Raw genomic sequence first — 17,106 nt, forward strand, 5'->3', positions numbered from 1 at the left:
AGGAAGTCTTCATCACTGTGCACAACACCAGATATTTGACAATATACACATACAGACCCACCGGAATATACTGCGGGAGGAAGAACTTCGACTCCGGCACCTTAGTGGCCTCAGCAGGGCCAGGTTTCTCCTGAAGTTCCACAGACTGCACAGGGCCATACCGAGAGCAAAGGCGCAAAAGACATTTCTGAAAAACAAGGCGAGAACATCCTGAATAAGACGAGTTTTCCCAAAGCCTCCGCGGCTACGGATTTTGTCTCGTTTATTAGGACACAAAATAAAGCATGGCATGTGCAGGTTGTAAGATTACTGATGGGCGAATTTCTTGTTACGGTTAAGAGTCACATATGTTACATAAAAGGTGACATTTCATCCTGTTAGAAGGGTTTTGCAAGGCCACTACCTGGGGTAGGACATAGAAAAGCCAACCTAGGGCTAAGCAAGATTATTCACAGCCTCAGTTGAGCAAAGTCACTATCTTAAGTAGCGCTGACAGGCACGAAGGAGGAAGTGGGCACTGTTGAGTAGTGCAGTCAACTCAACACGTAGCAGAGGATAAGACCAAAAAAATGGAAGTAACGGAAATAACACTATTTTTTACAATAGTGCAGCATTCATTTAAATAGTTTAAGGTAAGTAAAAAAAAATATATATATATATATAATATTATATTTTATTTGCATCGCGCTCGTACACAAATGTTTCAGAGCGCGACAAGGCAAGGGAGGGGGACAGGGGAGAACACAACAACGATCTTACCCAGTGACATTGAGAACGCACAAGTGCATGGGAAAGGGAAAAAGTGCACGGAAGGGGGAGAGAGGAAAGTGCGGAGCAGAGGAGAGCAGATAAATAATAAATAAAAAATGGGGGGGGGGGCTGCAAGGGTACAGATACAGTCCTCAGTGCAAGGAGTGGCCAGGAGGCAATGCAGGAGGGTGGCAGGGTGAGCAGGTACCTGGGCCCAGGGGACAGAGGGTGGCCAGGTGCACAGTGCCAAGAGAGAGCATATCAGCAGGGAAGAGGGGGAGAGGGGGAGCGAAGGTGGAAGCAAAGGGGAAGGTCTTGAGGTTCTTTCGGAACCGGAGATGGTTCTCCTCAAGTTTTAAATTGGTAGGGAGGCTGTTCCAGAGGAAGGCCCCAGCCGAAGATAGAGATCTACCCCCAGCTCATTTCTTTGAAAAACGATTGACCCGGAGGGAGTTAGAGGTAGAGGAGCTCGAGAGGGGAGGTATTTGCTGAGGTATAGCTGAAGGTATTTTGGACCCAGGCCCCCAAAAACCTTGTGGACAATGCATAGGGTTTTGAATTTAATCCTTGCATCCACTGGGAGCCAATGGAGAGATTTCAGGGCTGGAGAGATACGATCCCAGGCCAAGGACAAGTCTTGCAGTCCTGTTCAGGATAAGTTGCAGAGGGCGGAGAGTAGAGGCAGGTAGATTTAGGAAGAGGCTGTTACAATAGTCTAACCTAGAGAGAACCAGAGCTTGGGAGACGGTGAGCTTCTGAGGGAAGGAGAGGAAAGGCAGAGTACCTCTGTGGAGGTGCAGTAGGAAGTTTGACTTTAGAGACCTCAGAGATATGGGCGGAGAAGAAGTGTGGAGTCAAAGATGACCCTGAGGTTCTTAGCCTCACAGCTAGGGGTAGGAGCAGGGCCAAGGGAGGCCGGACAGAGGGTGATGGAGAAGGATGGAGATAGTGTGCCGATGAGGAGGATCTCAGTCTTGCTGGCATTCAGACAAAGATCACTGGTGGCACACCAATCTTGAATGGCAGTAAAACAGTCAGAAATGAGAGGGAGAGGAAGTGGTCATACAACTCAGTTAGGTAACCCACTATGGGTTACACACTACTTTAGAATTCGAAGCAGTTATTCAAACAATAAACCAGTTCAACAAAGTAGGGAGAACAAATGTTAAGAACACATCAATACACAGGCCTTATAATTATACAAAGTACCCATCACCATGTACTAAAACTTCAGAAGTCCAACCTCAGTTTGTACCAAGTCTCTGGTAGTCTTTTTGTTGTCCGAATAGGTTCCTCAGGGAAGACGTCGAGTAGCCCAAGACATCCTAGCGCTAGTGCAGGAAATGTTAGTTAATGCAGGGCAAACGCAACATGTGCGTATTAGGACAGTTTTTCTATAGTCCAGCTAAGGGCTTCATAAAACCATACATCAGAGGCAGTACATAAGCTCCACTCTTAGTATAAGGCCCTACCACGGGGCGTGGCTTGTGGCCGATGGAGTAGGACTGCTCCTGTGACTGCTCCTGCCTGATCCTTCCTGATCTGAAGGGAAATACAAGTATATACAAGCATACGAAGTTCCAAAGCACTTGTGTGAACCTCTCTAGAGTGCGTGGGTGAAGTGGAGAGAAAGGTAGAATAAAGGCGAAGGAGGTACGCCATGTGTCCCCGAGTACCCTTTGGAGCATCCTAACAGCAAGATGTCCGGCGCTAGATCAGGCGAACAAAAGCACAGAACGGGCATCTGTGGAATTAAGGGTGCCGGCTAAGGGACAGAACATAGTGAGGGGCAGCCGCGGGATGCGCCGTCAATGAAGGGCGTGAGGTGCAGAGGACAGTAGCAACAAAAGGAAGGTGAAGCGGGCACTCTCTGCGGCAAGCTACGTGGAGTGGAGCGGAGACAGCTGTAGCTCGCCGGACATGGGCACATAGATCCAGTCATGCAAGCGCAGAGTATGCGTCCTGGAGAAAATGAAATCCCCCATTGAAGTCAGGGTATGAAATAACCCTGAGTGAATAAAGGGGCTGGCGCAGCTCTGAGCAGAGGGACCGGTCTGGCTGATGTACCTGTGCTGAGCCCTTTGGATCATTGGATTCGCCAGCAGCTGGAGCGGACAGCAGGGTAGAGAGCTGCAGACGGAACGATGGAGGAGCCCTGACAAACAGGTACGGGCTCTTAGAGGAGCGCTGCCCCTTGAAGTAGGGACTTGGACTGTAGGAGAGAGGGGGGAAGAGGCCTGAAAGCTCCCAACTACAACCCGGCCCCAGGGGTGAAAACAGTCAGACCTCCCAGTCAAAGTAGGGGTGGAGGAGGAGTAACAAGAGGACCAAGACCCCTGAAAAAGAGAGGCGAATGGTTACAGTGCACATAGGACCCTGGGCCGTGTGGTGATTTTGAGGGCAAGATCTGAGGTGCATGAGGCCGGCGAAGTCTGTGGCGCAGAAACTGGCAGAGAATCAAAATACTCAATCCTGAGCGGAGGGGGCGCACTGGTAGAGTCCAGCTACTGTCGTAGTGGGTCCGACAGGCACCATGAGAAGAGAGAGCAGGGGAACCCTGCGAGGAGCCCTTGGTTGAGCTTGTGTTGCAGCAGTCAAAGCCAAGATATGTGAGACCTAGACACAGACACACTAACATAAGACCTGGTTCTTTGATGTCCCGGAGGATGCACAGGCATGGAGGGACAGGGAAAAGATTGGCCTGGGCGAGCAAGAAGGAGAAGATAGTCAGAGGCCCCATAAAGGAAGTCCCATTCAGCCAGAGGCCTTGCATGAAAGCAAGGAGTTGGACCGCAAGTGATCTCGGACCGCATTGTGCCAAAGGAACAGCAAGCATATAAATAGCATCTTAAACACTGCCCAGACTATTACACGTTTTTGTGAATGTCCCGTTCTACATCACAAGGCCCTTTTGTAAGACCTTAGAAATCATCTGCAGAAGCTTCCTGTGGCACAATGGGAGGAGTAGGATCGCACTATCAATGCTGTACAGACCGCATGCAAAGGGTGACGTTCGGTTCCCAAACTTTCAATTGTACTATGTAGCGGGACAGCTGCAATATGTGGTAGATTGGCTCACTGAAGACCCTACTCCAGATACACTGATGTTACAAGCCATTGAGAGGCGCTTTTTTGAAGGAATTATTGTGGTTCAGGAAACCTCGGGTTGGCGGGGACAGGGGTCGCAATTGGTATGCCTAGGGTTGAAAGTGTGTGATAAAGCCATGGGCGTGATGGGGTTGACAGACCCAGTGTCAGAACAGATTCCTCTAGTATCAATAAATGTATCCTCGCCCCAAGAATGAACACCCGTAAGTACTGGGAGGCTAGCGGGGTGGCCACTATAGGGGACTTGTTGCAAGATACTACTTTCATACCCTTCGCAGAATTGGCACAACAGACGGGAGTGCCCGGAGGACAATACATATTACATAGAACTTTTGGGAAGGAGATTACAAATAGGTGGCCTACATATGGTGAGTTGATGAAGAAGTACTCGATAGTAGACATTCTATAGGATATTGCCGAGGGCGGGCATACAATTTCGCGAATATACGACCAACTACTAACCAACGGGTTTGCCTCCCCTCTGGAGATAAAAAGGAAATGGGAAGGATTTAGGTCGTCACTTTTACTGAGGAACAGTGGGTGAGGATACTGGGTTACCATAAGAAGGTGTCACTTAATACCAGACTACAGCTCACACAATTGCTGGTGACGCACAGGGCTTATTTGACACCTCTGCGGATCTCTAGATTTCCGGAGGCAGTAGCTAGGGATTGCCCCAGGTGTAATGCGATGGATGCGGGTATGCTGCACATGTTCTGGGCATGCCCGGTGGTGGGACTGTTCTGGCAGGGGGTAGCGAGTAGACTACGGAAGGCAGGGGTAGAATTGGATGTGAATTCTCCCGGAGCTTCATGTGCCGCAAGGGCAGGAGACCTGTTAGTAAGTTGAAGGATTTGGCGTGTATTTTGTCAAAACGCAGGATAGCCAAGGCATGAAAATCATTTACAAGCCCGGGGATAGAAGAATGAATGGTGGAGGGATCCGTTTCGGTGGGGGCAGGAGCTGGGGGGTACTAGAGACTGCAGCCTGGAAAAAAAAAGCATTGCAACGAGACCAGACGGATGTCCAAGGAGGAATTAGAGAGTGGGAGGGCCTATTACACACCTTGTTTGCCAGGACGGGTACAGTAGATGCAGAGGTGGACTGACTTAATTTCTGCCTGTTCGGAAATGTGAAGTGCTTATGAGGAGAATGTGAAGCAGGCTACGAGAGGGAGGGGTGGACAGTGTTGTGTGAGGCATATGTTTTAAGTTGATGTTGGTGGGTGGCATTTGTATATGTGGTGCCAATGGTTTATTTGTATTATTTGGAAAACAATAAAATCCATTTAAATATATATTTTTTTTGTTTTTAAAGGCTGTACCACCTGAGAATGTGGTAGCATGGACAGAGCAGCCAGACTTATCTTAGAGGTAGAGAGGGCTGTAGCTTTGTACAAAGAAATTGTAGAATACACATGGTCCAAAGAAACACTGAAACACTATGGAACACTATGGGCCTGATTCACAGAATGTTTTCCTATGGGATTGCACCATTATAAAACGCAATGTGAATCGGGCCCTATGTATTGTAAAAAATAAAGGGTGCATTTAATTACAAGTAGACCAAGAAAATTCTTGGTTAAGTAAGTACTATAACATCATATAAATACAATCATAAAAACCAACTCGATACCTATGGTATGCAAACCAAGGTATAACCTTATTTAGAGGAGCAAGAAGCAAGTCCAGGTGAGTCAAACCTCAAGTTATACATTCAGGATAGTAATATACTCTTCTTGGGGACTAGGTCCAGGTTAGATATACTTTTAGAATACAATCGGTATTTCAAGGATAGTAGACCCTGTCAGTCATGCAGTGACAGTTATGAAATAAACATAACAAACCAACCCTGTTACGAGAATACTCCTTGCAACATTACTTTTTAGAACTCAGTTCAGAACTAGTAAAACAACTCATACTTTCTGGAGGGGCCTTAAGCTACTTAATGGTAAGTATGAACACAATAACTATTTTGGCAGTTCTACCTTTTGTGCAGGTTACTTGCAAGCTGATCAGCTGCAGTACAGCACCCATGGGTGACCATTTTCATAAAATCATTTCCATTCATTCTCCCATCATTCCAGGCGGGGGTGGGTCCTTTGTAAATGTTGCCTTTGGCAGGCTTCTTGTGTGAAGCCTGCCCAGGCTCCAGTGTATCTAGGAAGGTAGGAAGTGAAGGAGGGTCCCAAAACTTTACTGTCCTTTGTCTGATGGTGTGCGGCTGTCCTGCAGGACAGCCAACCCGCAGGTGATCCGACAGCTCCATTGGAGTGAATGAATGGGTTCCAGCATATAAGGCGAGGATTTTTGGACCACCAGCAGTCGACAACTGGAACTGGAAATCATAACCAGAAGACAAGTGGAGACGCCTGCAGCACTTTCAAGAACCAAAGTAGTACCAGTGAAGCCCCGTCACTGTCCTAACCCTGTTTTCAACTAGACAGGGAAGCTCCGCCAAGGACGACTTCCATGTTTGGGCTGGTGGAAACTATCGGCCTCAAGACCATCAATTCAGGCCATCCCCCCAACGCCCTGCGACTTTCCCGAGCTGCAGAACACCAATACCCAGAGTACCCGGACGATTTCGCAGTGCATCGTCTTGGACCGAATGAATCTCGCTGAAACTTTGCAGATATCCTTGTGGACCTCCAGAAGTTGGAATTCTATTCCAAAAGTCCCCTCACCAGAGTTCAGGACTAAGAAACCGAGGAGAATCTGACCGGCGATATCCATTGTCTCTTGGCATTAAAGAAAAGGCACCAAAACCACTTGCTGCTGGAGTGAGCTGAATCCTTTGCTGCCAACCCCTTCACTCAAGTGCTGCCGCAGAAAGCCCCCAGAAGGTCCCCCCCCTTTCATCTCCACGACCAAGGTGCAGCAATCAGGAAGGCGACCAGCTACATTTTCAACTTCACGCTTCAGATACTGTGGGGTTTGGGTTACACTTACCTTAGCCCATGTTCGGTGCTCCTTTGCTTTGGGAGTGCCGTTTTCCACGTTTGAGAGTTGACCTCAACTCCACTGTGCAGGCCTTGTAGCCTGTTGTGAGAAACCCAACGGTATTCTCCCACGGGATCTTCCATTCAGATGGCCAGGGAAGGACGCAAGAGGCACGATAAGAAAGCAAAAGGAAGGTGCAAGAGTGCACGGTGGAAAAAAGGAAAGGGAAGGTACAAGTGCGCACGAGGACCAAGCAAAGGAGAACGAGTGCAGGAAGCACCTGAAGGTGAAAGGTTTTAAAGAAGGTGCAAGAAATAAAGAGGGGTTACAGATAGGAGTGGTCACGCCTAGGAGGAGTAAAGAACCAAGTGGTTTCAAAAGTCTCCGATTGTACCCCACAAGTGAAGGGTGTGTGAAAGAAACTGTATCTGAAAGGAGAGTTACATCCCGACAAGCTGAACTTGTGTTTGAACCCAAAAGGGTCCCAAGCTTGGGGAAGGGAACACAGAGATCAAACAAAGTAGAATATCTATTTCACGATATTGAAGGAAAAGCAAAGTGCATCCTGACAAAACTGAATTTTGTGTTGAAAACTGAAAGGGGCCTGAGCGTGGGGACTACCAAAGATAGAGACTTGTTTTGTAGTGTTGAAAGGATTGAAGCTCGTGAAGGGAACCTTCAGAAGTTTCAAAAGGAACAGTTATATTTCTTTTGTGGTGTTTGAAACTTTAACAAGTTGACGCTTGGAGAAGGGAACCCAAGGGACTAAAGATACTGAAAGTATTTGAGAATATTGCAAGGGTTCTGTGGAGAAGGTCTTATGAACGCCCCCTTTGACTGAACTCATTTATGGGACATTGACTAAACTACACATGTTGAGAAGACCACCTGAAACCAACCTTGGTTTCCTATTTTTGTTTGTTTTCTTCTTCCTTTTTAAAGACTTCCTATCACATTTTTGTACAGAGTGAGGGCAAGCATAGGTTTAGACACAAACAGACTTTTATTTTGGACTAGAAGACGTTGACGGCCTTTAGAAACATCAGTTAGGGGAACCATTGTTTCAGAGTTCGGGCCAGTTAGACATTATACCAACCCTGCAACCTTGGTAAATAAAGGTTTTGAAACTAACATCTTTGAGTTTGTGTCTCTCTTGATACCATGCCTGTCTCACACTGTATACCTACAGGAAGGTTCCTCTTGAGCTCCTGTGCTTTCTACATGAACTGACTGGTTATTTAACTTTTCTCTGAAGATTGTATTAGAACTGGTGCTGTCCGTTTGACTGGCTTTGCTGATTTCGCAAAAGTCCATCTTCTGGATCATACTGGCTTGGGCAATGCTTGTTCCTCCACAACTTGAACTGTTAACTCTTTTCTAGATAGGAAACAGACTGCCTAAACCACTCTTGGAGAGTGTTATATTGTTACTTTCCAGTTGCTAGCTGTGTTCTGTTGAACCTTTACTTCCACTTTTTTGCAAAGGTGATACATATACGTGCTTTTACTGACCTTTGTGTGCTTCATATGAAAAATATATGAAAACGTTACTCGCCTGCATTATTGTTCCTTTTCCAATCTTATTCCATTTTCAATTGAATGTTATTAGGAGTTGCTGCATTTTAGAATTGCTTGTGTGCCTTATGTATATGACAATGCATTACTTACTGTAAAAGCATTTCTGATGGTTGTATCTGCTTAGATTCACATGCTGTGCATAGGTCCGACATCCAGTGGTCACTGCAGAGTATTGCATTTTGTTTTTCGTAGTCGAAAAGGGGACGTCGACAAGGCGTGTCTGTAACACTATCCCTATAGTGACGTGCGTTGTACCCATAATCCCTCACGTGTCGAGGTCCCTCTGTTAGTATTTTTCTGCCCTGAAGGAGCCTTCTAGACGTGAGTGAGTACAGAAAAGAGAGATATAGAAAAGGATGTCTATGTTCCTTCCATCCGAGCGGGGAGGAAGGGTGGGCGCATGTGAATCTAAGCAGATACAACCATCAGAAATGCTTTTACAGTAAGTAATGCATTGTCTTCTGATGTTTGTTAATCTGCTTAGAATCACATGCTGTGCATAGACTAGCGAGCAGTACCCGGAGTTGGAGGTGGGTTGTGAGAAGGAACAGTAGAGAAAAGATGTCTTAATACTGCTTGTCCCACCTGGGAATCAGATCTAGAGTGGGCATCTAGACAGTAGTGTTTTGTAAAGGTGTGTACAGAACTCAAGGTTGCCGCTTTGCAGATGGACTCAAGGGGAACATTTGCAATGAATGCTATGGATGCCCCAGTGCCTCGAGTAGAGTGTGCTCTTGGCTTGAAGGATAGTTCTCTCTTAGCAAGAGTGTAACAGAGAGTGATGCATTGTACAATCCATCTAGAGATAGTGGATTTTGAAACTGCATCTCCTTCTCTTCCTGCTGCCACCGAGACAAAGAACTGATTAGTCTTTCTCAGTGGACTAGTTCTTTCCATGTAAAACATGACAGCTCTGCGCACATCAAGTGTATGCAGGCTTTTTTCGCCTAGATTTGAAGGATTTTGAAATAACGTTGGTAGTTCTATAGACTGGTTGACATGGAATTTGGAGATGAATTTCGGTGCGAACCTTGGGTGTGTGCGTAGAACCACTTTATCCTTGTGAACTGTTACAAAGGGGTCTAAAACCGAAAGGGCCTGTAGTTCACTTACTCTCCTAATGGAGGTAATAGCTATTAGGAAAGCAGTCTTAAGAGTGAGATCTTTAAGCGTTGCCTTGTGCATGGGTTCAAAGGATGACCCCATGAGCCTGGCGAGTACCACATTTAGATCCCAGCCGGGAGCTGGGTTTGCTATTGGAGGGTGTATTCTCTTTACTCCTTCCATGAAGGCTTTGATTACTGGGATCTTCCACCACGATACTTTGAGTTGTGAAGTGGTGTAAGCAGAAAGCGCTGACACGTGTACTTTAATAGAATTGAATACTAGACCCGAGTCCAGTAAATGGGTCAGGTACAGAATAATTTGTGTGGGAGAGCAGTCAACGGGGTTGATACTCTTCCTTCTACACCAGATGACAAATCTTTTCCATTTGCTAGAATAGCAGTGACGAGTGTTAGGCTTTCTGGCCTCTCTGAGGATGTCCATGCACCTCTGTGGAAGTTGTAAATGTCCAATTTCTATGACCTCAGGAGCCAGGCTGCTAAGTTCATGATCTGAGGGAATGGGTGAAGTGTCCTGCCCCTGTCTTGTGACAGCATGTTGTACGGGCAGGGCAGTTTCACTGGAGGAGATAGAGACATCTCCATCAAGTGAGCGAACCATGGCTGTCGGGCCCACATAGGGGCCACCAGTATCATGGTAACTTGTTCCTGGTGCATCTTGTGCACTATCTTGTTGAGAAGGGGAGTCGGGGGAAAAGCGTAAACAAATTTCCCGGACCATGGAATCGATAGACCATTCCCCTTGGACTGGTTCTGGGGGTACCTGGAGGCGTAATCTTGGCATTGAGAGTTTTCCAGAGTTGCGAACAGGACTATTTCTAGGAAACCCCACTGTGTGAAGACGTCGAAGACGATGTCTTCTTGTAACCGCCATTCGTACTCTACGGGCAGGGGGAAGTCTCTGCTGAGTTCGTCTGCTAGCAGATTGAGTTCCCCTGGTACATGTTGTGATAGTAGGAACATGTGTTTGAGAGCTCACTTCCAGATGTTCTGGGACAGCTTGGACAGTCCTGGAGAGTGAGTGCCCCCTTGCTTGTTGAGGTAGTACATGGCTGTGGTGCTGTCTGTGAGGACCATCACTGTCTTTCCTTGTAGGTGTTCCTGAAAGGCTTTCAGTGCTTTGAACACCGCTAGTAGTTCCAGCAGGTTTATATGCTTGGATGCTAAGCTCGGAGTCCACGCTCCGTGAGCAGTGTGATGGGATAGGTGAGCCCCCCATCCTGTAAGGGATGCGTCTGTGGTTAGAGTGGCTTCCACTGCGGGTGTGGCAAAAGTTTTCCCTAATAACAGGTTTTCTTTTGTCCACCACCGTAGCGAGAGAACCAAGGCCTGCGAGACCACCACTAGATCGTCCCATTGCCCGCTGGCCTGACACCACTGGCTGTTGAGCCACTCTTGCATTGGGCGCATGCGCAGGCGCGCGTGAGGTACCAAATAAATACATGACGCCATCATTCCTAGCAAGCGCATTGCTTTGCGTACCGTCACCTCTCGACCTGCCACATAATGGGGGATCTGAAACAGCATGTTTTGGACCCTCTCGTTGGAGGGGAAGACGAGGCCGTCCTTTGTTCGAATTAGAGCCCCTAGGAATTGTTTGATTTGGCTGGGGTCTAAGCTGGACTTCTTTTCGTTGATGGAGAAGCCCAGTTGGAACAAAAGGTCTACAGTCTTTTGGGTATTGGAGAAGCATGTTTCGTAAGAATCCCCTGTTATGAGCCAGTCGTCGAGGTAAGGATATACCGGGATGGATAACCTGCGCAGGTGGGCCGCTGCCACTGCCAGTACTTTCGTGAATACCCTTGGTGCAGATGCTATCCCGAAGGGTAGTACTCTGAACTGATAGTGTTTGTTCTCTATCTTGAACCTGAGGTATTTTCTATGCGCTGGCAACATTAAAATATGAAAGTATGCATCTTTCATGTCCAGTGTTGTCATGTAATCCCCCTGTGATAACAGTGGGATTACTTCCTGCAAGGTCACAATACGAAACTTTTGGGGTTTGACAAATTTGTTCGCTGGGCGCAGATCTAATACAGGGCGCATGGTTAAGTCCTTTTTGGGTACAAGGAAGTACACTGAATAAATACCTTCTGTTACCTGAGATAGGGGGACAGCCTCTATAGCTTCTTTTTTCAGTAGCTCTTCTACTTCTTGTAGAAGAATGGTGAGGTGTTCGGTGTCATGCGTCGGTTCCGTGGGGGTCTGTACTTCGGGGAACCGTTGAATTCGATGCAGTATCCCTGGGCTATGGTGGATAATACCCAGCGGTCTGACGATATTCCCTCCCATGCTGAAAGGAACGATGTTAGCCGCCCCCCGACCGGTGTTGCATGGGAGGGGTCCCGAATCTTCGGGTCATTTGTTGGTATTGGGCGTGGAACCTTTGGGGCTGGAGCCGCGACCTCTTCCCCTGCCACGGCCTTGGCCTCTTTGACTGAACTGGGTGTTGTTACCCTGGTTAGAGGGCCAGTTGGTAGCAGAGTAAAATTGCTGTTGGTTTTGCTGCTGGCGTTGGCCACGAAAGGAGCGTCTATTGCCATAGCCGCGTCTGTTAGGGGGCCTAGAAATTTGGTCAAGAGTTTTAATGGTATCAAACTCTTTCTTCGCATGTTCTAGGGCCTCATCAACTGCTTTCCCAAACAGATGTGTTTCTTCTATGGGCTTATTTATCAGGGAAGCCTGGGTTTCCGGCTTAAATCCCGAATTGCGCAGCCAGACATGGCGTTTGAGAAGTGTTCCCTGAACCAGGGAACGGCCAGCCGTCTCTGCGGCATCTAAGGAGTTCTTTACGATGCCCTGGTTTACAAGAGTTCCCTCTGAGATTGTAGCTAACAGGCGTGAACGCAGGGGTTCTTGTGCGTCCTCTGCTTCGCTGCGCAGCTTGCTCCACTGTGCATCTGCGTAGCTAGCTAGTAGGGAATTATTATTTGCAATCCTAGTTGAAAAGGCGGCGGACGTCGTGATTCTCTTACCAAGTGCGTAGAGCTTTTTGCCCTCTTTGTCAGGTGGTGCCTCACTAGTGGATAGTGGTACCCCTGCTCTTTTCCTTGTATTAGTAACTACGAGGGAGTCCGGAATAGAATGGCCTCTGATGTACAACGGGTCAGAGGGCGAAGGGCTGAAGAGCTTTTCTATCCGAGGGTTGACCCCTCTGACTAAGGCAGGATTGGAAAGGGAAGGAGTTATTCTTCTCTTTATAGAAGCCAGGAGCGGAATAGACTGACTAACAGGGGCTTTTTCTTTAATAATTTTCTCTACAAAGTCTATGTCAGGAAGAGTCTCCCCTGTGTCTATTTCAAAATGCGCTGCTGCCTTGCGCAATAGTGCATTAAGTGAAGGTTGGTCATCTATGGGAGAGGTGTTTCCAATAGGTGAATCCTTGGGAGGAGAAGGGTGAAAGACATCAGGGTCTGAGTGCACTGATGGGGATTGCCAAGGATGCGAGGTAGCTGTATCTTCTTCGAAAGCTCCTGTACTAGTGTAAGGATCTTCTTCAAACCCCTCTTCCTCAGGGTCTGAGTGCACTGATGGGGATTGCCAAGGCTGCGAGGTAGCTGTATCTTCTTCGAAAGCTCCTGCACTAGTGTAAGGATCTTCTTCAAACCCCTCTTCCTCATGTTCTTCCTCTCCACCCAAACACTCATCATCTTCCTGGAGGTATTGCTCCTCTTCCGTGAGGTCATATACGTCTGTAGAAGGGGGAAACAGCCTAGGAATTTTAACCCTGGGGTCATCCTGGGGCCATTCTCTTAGTCTTTTGGGTGTGGGTGGGTTTTGGTTTCCCAAAAACCTTTCCATTTTCTCCATACAAGAATGGAGTCTTTCAAGGGTCTCATGGGGGACCCCTGAATAGTCTAGAGGGGGGAAATCAGTGTTTTCACCTTCAAAACGCTTAGAACGCTCCGAAAACGTCGAAGAAAGGTTTCCGTCGCCATCTGAAAAGCCCTCCGGTAGTTCCGAAGTGCCCTTAGATGAAAGGGGCAGTTCCTGGCTACTCTTATGCTTTTTCGGCGTTTCTATAGCTTTTTGTGCGGTATTCGACGTTTGTTTTGTCGTCCGCTTACGTGTGTCTTCGGAAACAATTCTCGCCAGGCTCTCGACAACGAGTTTGTCAGAGGACTCTGGTGTCGACGTTGCCTGCGTTACGCGTTGTTCCTCGACGGCCGCTCTATGGAGCGTTACGTCGGATGATTTTGGGGTAGCGCCCGTGTTTGATGAAAGCCCAATCGCTGGTCGCGACTGCGTTTGCGGGTGGGGCTCGAGACCCTTACGGTCTAAGGTAGACACCGGAGTGCCCTGCGTCCCCTTCGGCGCTGATGGATCCTTCGTCTTCGACGAAGAAGAGCCGTGGGTTGTGTGCTTAGGCCTATGGGGTCTGTGTGCGTCCCTGTCGCCGGGGTGTTCATCCCCATGAGCAGGGCGTGAGCCGAGCCCGCCGGGGCCGGGGACGGATGTCGAGGAGCGTGAGCGCTCCTTCTGGGGGTTAATGACTTCCGTAACGGACGTCGAGTTATCACCCTCCTCGTCACTTTCTGTAACAGCGGCGGCGGGTGAGGAAACTGACTTCGACATAGCGTAGTCCGCCCACCTCTTAACTTTGCGTTCTTTAAGAGTTCTTGGTTTCAAGAGCTTACAGGCCGCACAGCTGTCCTCCTTATGATCGAGGGGCAAGCAACGATTACAGAGCTTGTGTTTGTCCTTCCAAGTGTATTTGCCCCTACAGCGTGGGCAAAACTTAAAAGGTGTCCTCTCCATAGCTGAGGCAATAATAACTGGTGATAACAACCCCAAGGGAAAGATATGGGAGAAAGAAAGACATTCTCAAAGAGAAGATAAAAGTTCGAACCCCCACTCTCCCTACTGTATGTTGGCCGGCGAGGCCAGGCCACGTGTTCGGCAGCGCCGAAGGATCTCCTCCGTCTCTTCCCCTCCGTCAAAAACTTGCTCGGCGGAGAAACAGCTTCACAGCTAACGTCGAGGGGAGGGATCTTTAACAATATAATAAGTATAATTAAGGACCGAGGTCCGATAGTAAGTATTTGCAATGTCTCTCTAGGAGCTCCGCGTAAGGCAACCAGAAGCTGGGCGGAAAAAACAATCTGAGGGACCTCGACGCGTGAGGGATTATGGGTACAACGCACATCCCTATAGGGATAGTGTTAGACACGCCTAGTCGACGTCCCCTTTTCGACTACGAAAAACAAAATGCAATACTCCGCAATGACCACTGGATGTCGGACCTATGCACAGCATGTAATTCTAAGCAGATTAACAAACATCAGAAATACATATATAATAATGTTGATATAACTTTAAGTGAGTAAGTGTTTCCTTGGATCTGTGTTTGTGCCAATTTGTACTGCTCTACAGCTCACATTTCTCTCTCCCAAGATAACCCTAGCTGCTCAGGGTTCTTCCCTGTCGATTTAGAATGTCGATGTTTGCAACATAGTGGAATTGGCTTAGCCAATGCTTGTTTCGGCTGCAGTCCTCCACTGTCCCTCGGTCGTTGTCTTCTTAGGATCTTCTTCAGCTCAAGCGGTCGACTTGGTTCCTGGATCCATCTCATCTCCTTATATCCATAATCTGGGCTGGGGGCGACACCCGCCTTCTAATAATGATACTTACAACATTCAAACTTCGAAGTGGCTGTCCAATAGTTGACAGCCAGCATCCCAGAATCTGCCCAGCGACATCCAACCCCATGTAGAAATGTGGATTTGGGTATAGACAGCACCCCCCTCCACTTCCTGCCAGAACACTCAAAGCAGAGCCATCGCAGGCTTCTTGCAGGAACCCTCACAAAGTTTGATGAATAAAGGGGGACATTCCCCACCTGGCAACAAAGGACAGGTCATCTTTAATCTATTATAACACGCTGAATACCGGACTCCAGTCCGCGCGAGACCGGGATTCAAACCTTTGTTGCTCTGCCTTGTCTTGCTTTCAAGGCAAAAGCATTGCACCGGCGCTATCCTCCCGGCCCATATTGAACTGGGCTTAAAGCACGCAAAGGGGCCATATTTTGTGTATATGGTTCCCTTGAAGTGCATTATCGCAGCTAAAAAAGCAGCCCAGGATAATGCATACAGAAGTGTCAAAATGTAAGATTGCATCTACTAGCAAGGCAAACAAGTAAATTGCCCCCTCAATTCTCCACATCAACACAGCACACCATTTCGTACTCGCCACAAGTCGGTTATTAGCCAATGACTACTGGAAAGTGCAAATTTGGAGCCCTGTGTAATAGGTTTAGGATTCAGGAAGATCAGTATATGCCAAGGTTGTAGAACTTCTCCCTATAGGAAGACTCTACCCTCGAACATTAAACCCCAGGGAAATGAACAGGCTGGGGACACCCTACGTGTCAGGATGGCGGCCCAGAGGAGGTACCCGGGGATCCCTTGGGGCAGCACAATTGCACGGCTGGGCAATCTGCTGGAACACTTTGGGGGCATTCCAGAGCCTCTGATGGGACCCTGAAAACTGCTGTGGTCCCCTCCACCAGGAGACAAGCCTGCTAGAAGTCTGAAGTCCTGCGTCCGAGTGCCTCCTGACTCCATCCAGGGTCATTGAAAACATGCATCCGTGAAGATCTCAGTGAGTGTCTCTTTCATAGTGGCACCACATCTGGGCCCCAATCCCACCCACTACAGTCTGAGGTCTCCACAAGAACCTAGAGATGGTAATCGCCCTTGAACCCGCAACCCGAACGACAGCAAGGCACGTCTTGCACAGCGATGTACTTTCACCTGGACCATTCTTCACTTCTCATGGGTTTGAGGGCCTGAGATTCCCCTACAGCTCTAAAAAACACATTGTTTGCAATGGGCACAAAGTCCTGTTAACGGAACGCTACCTGACCTCAGAAGATTTAGCTGCTACTCCTTTCACTACAAACCGGTTGAAGTCTCTTGAGTCTATAGTTCACTTGTTGGATCTGCTCCGCACTAACTAACTTTAGTACTTTACCTGCACTAGCTGAATGGGTCCTCCTGGACTACTCGCCTCTTGCCACAGAAAGCTTTTGGGATACCTAAAATAGTAAGAGACTTGGTTCAGGCTATGGCTGGACTTCGACAGTTTTAGTATATGGTGTTCAGTGACTTCTAATTATAAATCCTACGTTCTGAGAAGTGTGCAACATCTTTTCCCTTTAATTTGATAACCACAATTATTGTGTGAATAATTGCTTGGGATTCTAAAGTAGTGTGCGTTAAGATAGATTTTCATAATCCTCTCTGTGGTCAGATTCTGACATGTCACCCTGTTTTGGTTAACAGAGAAACACTAATGTCTAGCCAAACTATATGGGTAGCTTGACTGAGCAGCAAGGCTTAGAGAGTGGTGAATCGTTCAGTTAAGCAAACACAGAGCACTGCCATGTCTTTTTTGGCATCTGTGGTTAAGACCAAGTGTCCCAGTGACATGCCTGTGGATCCTGCCACTTTAATGGAGAAATGCAAACTTTTACAGCGGGTGATCGCCTTGTGCTCGATCTGCTTCAGTATGCCGTGGAAAGAGGCCTTAATGGCAATTTCAATTTGGCCGAAGTGGAGACTTTGTGCTGTGGTGTCCCTGTCCGTAGTTTCCACTATTTGG

General features: G+C 47.8%; 1 protein-coding gene across 1 annotated transcript in view; it reads right to left on the reverse strand.

Annotated features, from left to right (window-relative positions):
• Positions 1–17,106, reverse strand: part of RRP7A (ribosomal RNA processing 7 homolog A) — a 184,821-nt gene that overhangs the window by 124,481 nt on the left and 43,234 nt on the right. Inside the window, exon 3 of the mRNA XM_069652696.1 lies at positions 62–187. Coding sequence (XP_069508797.1) covers positions 62–187 — 126 coding nt within the window. The remainder of the gene's footprint in view (positions 1–61; positions 188–17,106) is intronic.

Source organism: Ambystoma mexicanum, chromosome 3p (genome assembly GCF_040938575.1).
Source record: "Ambystoma mexicanum isolate Mex_15411 chromosome 3p, UKY_AmexF1_1, whole genome shotgun sequence".
Classification (NCBI taxonomy): domain Eukaryota; kingdom Metazoa; phylum Chordata; class Amphibia; order Caudata; family Ambystomatidae; genus Ambystoma; species Ambystoma mexicanum.